General features: G+C 53.8%; 1 protein-coding gene across 1 annotated transcript; it reads right to left on the bottom strand.

Annotated features, from left to right (window-relative positions):
- Nucleotides 1-202: 202 nt before the first annotated feature.
- LOC128278885 (lipase 1-like) lies at nucleotides 203-1,538 on the bottom strand. Its single transcript, XM_053017612.1, has 3 exons — nucleotides 1,533-1,538; nucleotides 811-1,374; nucleotides 203-742 (listed from the first exon to the last, which is right to left on the bottom strand). Exons 1-3 carry the CDS (start codon nucleotides 1,536-1,538, stop codon nucleotides 203-205), a joined length of 1,110 nt encoding a protein of 369 aa, XP_052873572.1.
- Nucleotides 1,539-1,740: the final 202 nt, after the last annotated feature.

Raw genomic sequence — 1,740 nt, forward strand, 5'->3', positions numbered from 1 at the left:
TCTTGACTGCAGTTTACAATAATTTACTTTTCGTGCCTTCACTACTTGCAATGCTTCGATGGGGATTAAGGCACTGTCTTCTTAGCGGAACTTTTCGCAAGCAGTTGGCTTAGCTCACGCCACGGTGTGTTGTATGATGCGGGCTGCATGTCGCGAGCTTGGCGCGAGGTTTACGACACAAAAGCGCCTCCGCCATTGAACTTCACCGTTGGCGTTGTTCCACATTCCTGATAATGTTATCGTACAGCGCGTCCTTGGCGTTCCCGGCAACCAGGAAATCCATATGGTTAAACGTAACGTTCGCTTGCTGGTTGAGGGCCACGAGGTTCGGTAGCTTTTCCGCCAGCAAGCTAACGTCGGCCGGGTGCACCAGTTCATCGGCAAGGCCATAGTAAATGACGACCGGGACCCAAACGTTGGCAAGGTTGTAGTCGGGCGGTGTTTCGCTACCATACTGGCGACGGTTTTCCGCGGGCCCGTAGTCGAAGGGCCGGAAGTGGCCCGACACCACCTCCTGGCCAAAGTGGGCCCACTGTTTCGTGGACGAACCGGCCGGCAGGTGGTGGAAAATCATCGGAAACCCGTCGGCGCCAAAGTAATGGTACTTGCTGCCCGTTATCGCATGCATCAGCTCCAGGCACAGCGAAACACGCATAAAGTCCGGGCACAGGTCGTGGGCCAATTGGGTCACTTCCCTCGGCAATGGTTTCATCTCGAAGATGCCCACGGAGGCGAGAAGATACTGTAGGTGTGGTGGGGGAAATAGATAAATACTTTGGCGGCCAAAAGCTAGTTTGAAGACAGAATTACCGATGCCAACGCTTCGTATTGCGACAGGAACCGCAGGGCCGGGTTACTCAGATGGCCCATAAACACGGCCGGGGCCAGTGCTTGCATTAGGTGAAATTTGCGATTGTACTCCGGGCGCACCGAGTTGAGGATGAAGAAAATGGCGGAGCCCTGCGAGTGGCCTACGTAGTGCAGTTTTGAGTGGCCCGTTTGCTGCAACACGTGGTCGACCATCGCCGGCAGATCATAGAGGCCGATCTCGTGGAAGGAAAAGTTCCAGAACTCGCGGGCTTCCGGCGACAGGTGGGTGTGGTTGCGACTGTAGCGATTTCCACGTGCGTTTCCTAGCCAAACGTCGTACCCGCGATCGGAGAGCAGGTACGGGAGAGCATCCTGTGGCCCGATGAAGATCCAGTCGGCCGATGAACCCATCAGGCCGTGCATGAACAGCACGGGCAGCTGCGATGGATCAGCGGGACCAAACGAGGGAGACGCACAAATGCGATGCATTTCCACGATGTAACCGTCCGCCGTTACGATGTGCTGGACTTCGGTAGTGTAGCCGTACTTGCTAGTGATTTGTGGCTAGAAAGAAGAATTGGCCACTTCAGAATGGGCTGCGATGTGAGCTCGCTGGATCTAGGGATTGTCACCGTTGTAAGGAACGCATCTTCTCCGTTGAATATGGGGTCCGAGCGACAACCGACAAAGTATAAAGCAAGAACCAAAACCGGAAAGCTCACAGACATGGTGTTAATTCTGGGACACTGACTGAGGATGCTGACTAGGTACAATATATTTATATAACTCATCAAATGCGGGCCGTGTACCGTACGAAGCCGTTCTTGAGAATGTTCTTGGTGAACGATACAATTTCGTACGTGATGTCCCCGAGCAGTTCGTTCAGGGCTTGCTTTTCAATCGCACGCTGTCACGTCAGAAAACTGTCAT

The sequence above is a fragment of the Anopheles cruzii genome, chromosome 2 (assembly GCF_943734635.1).
Source record: "Anopheles cruzii chromosome 2, idAnoCruzAS_RS32_06, whole genome shotgun sequence".
Lineage (NCBI taxonomy): Eukaryota > Metazoa > Arthropoda > Insecta > Diptera > Culicidae > Anopheles > Anopheles cruzii.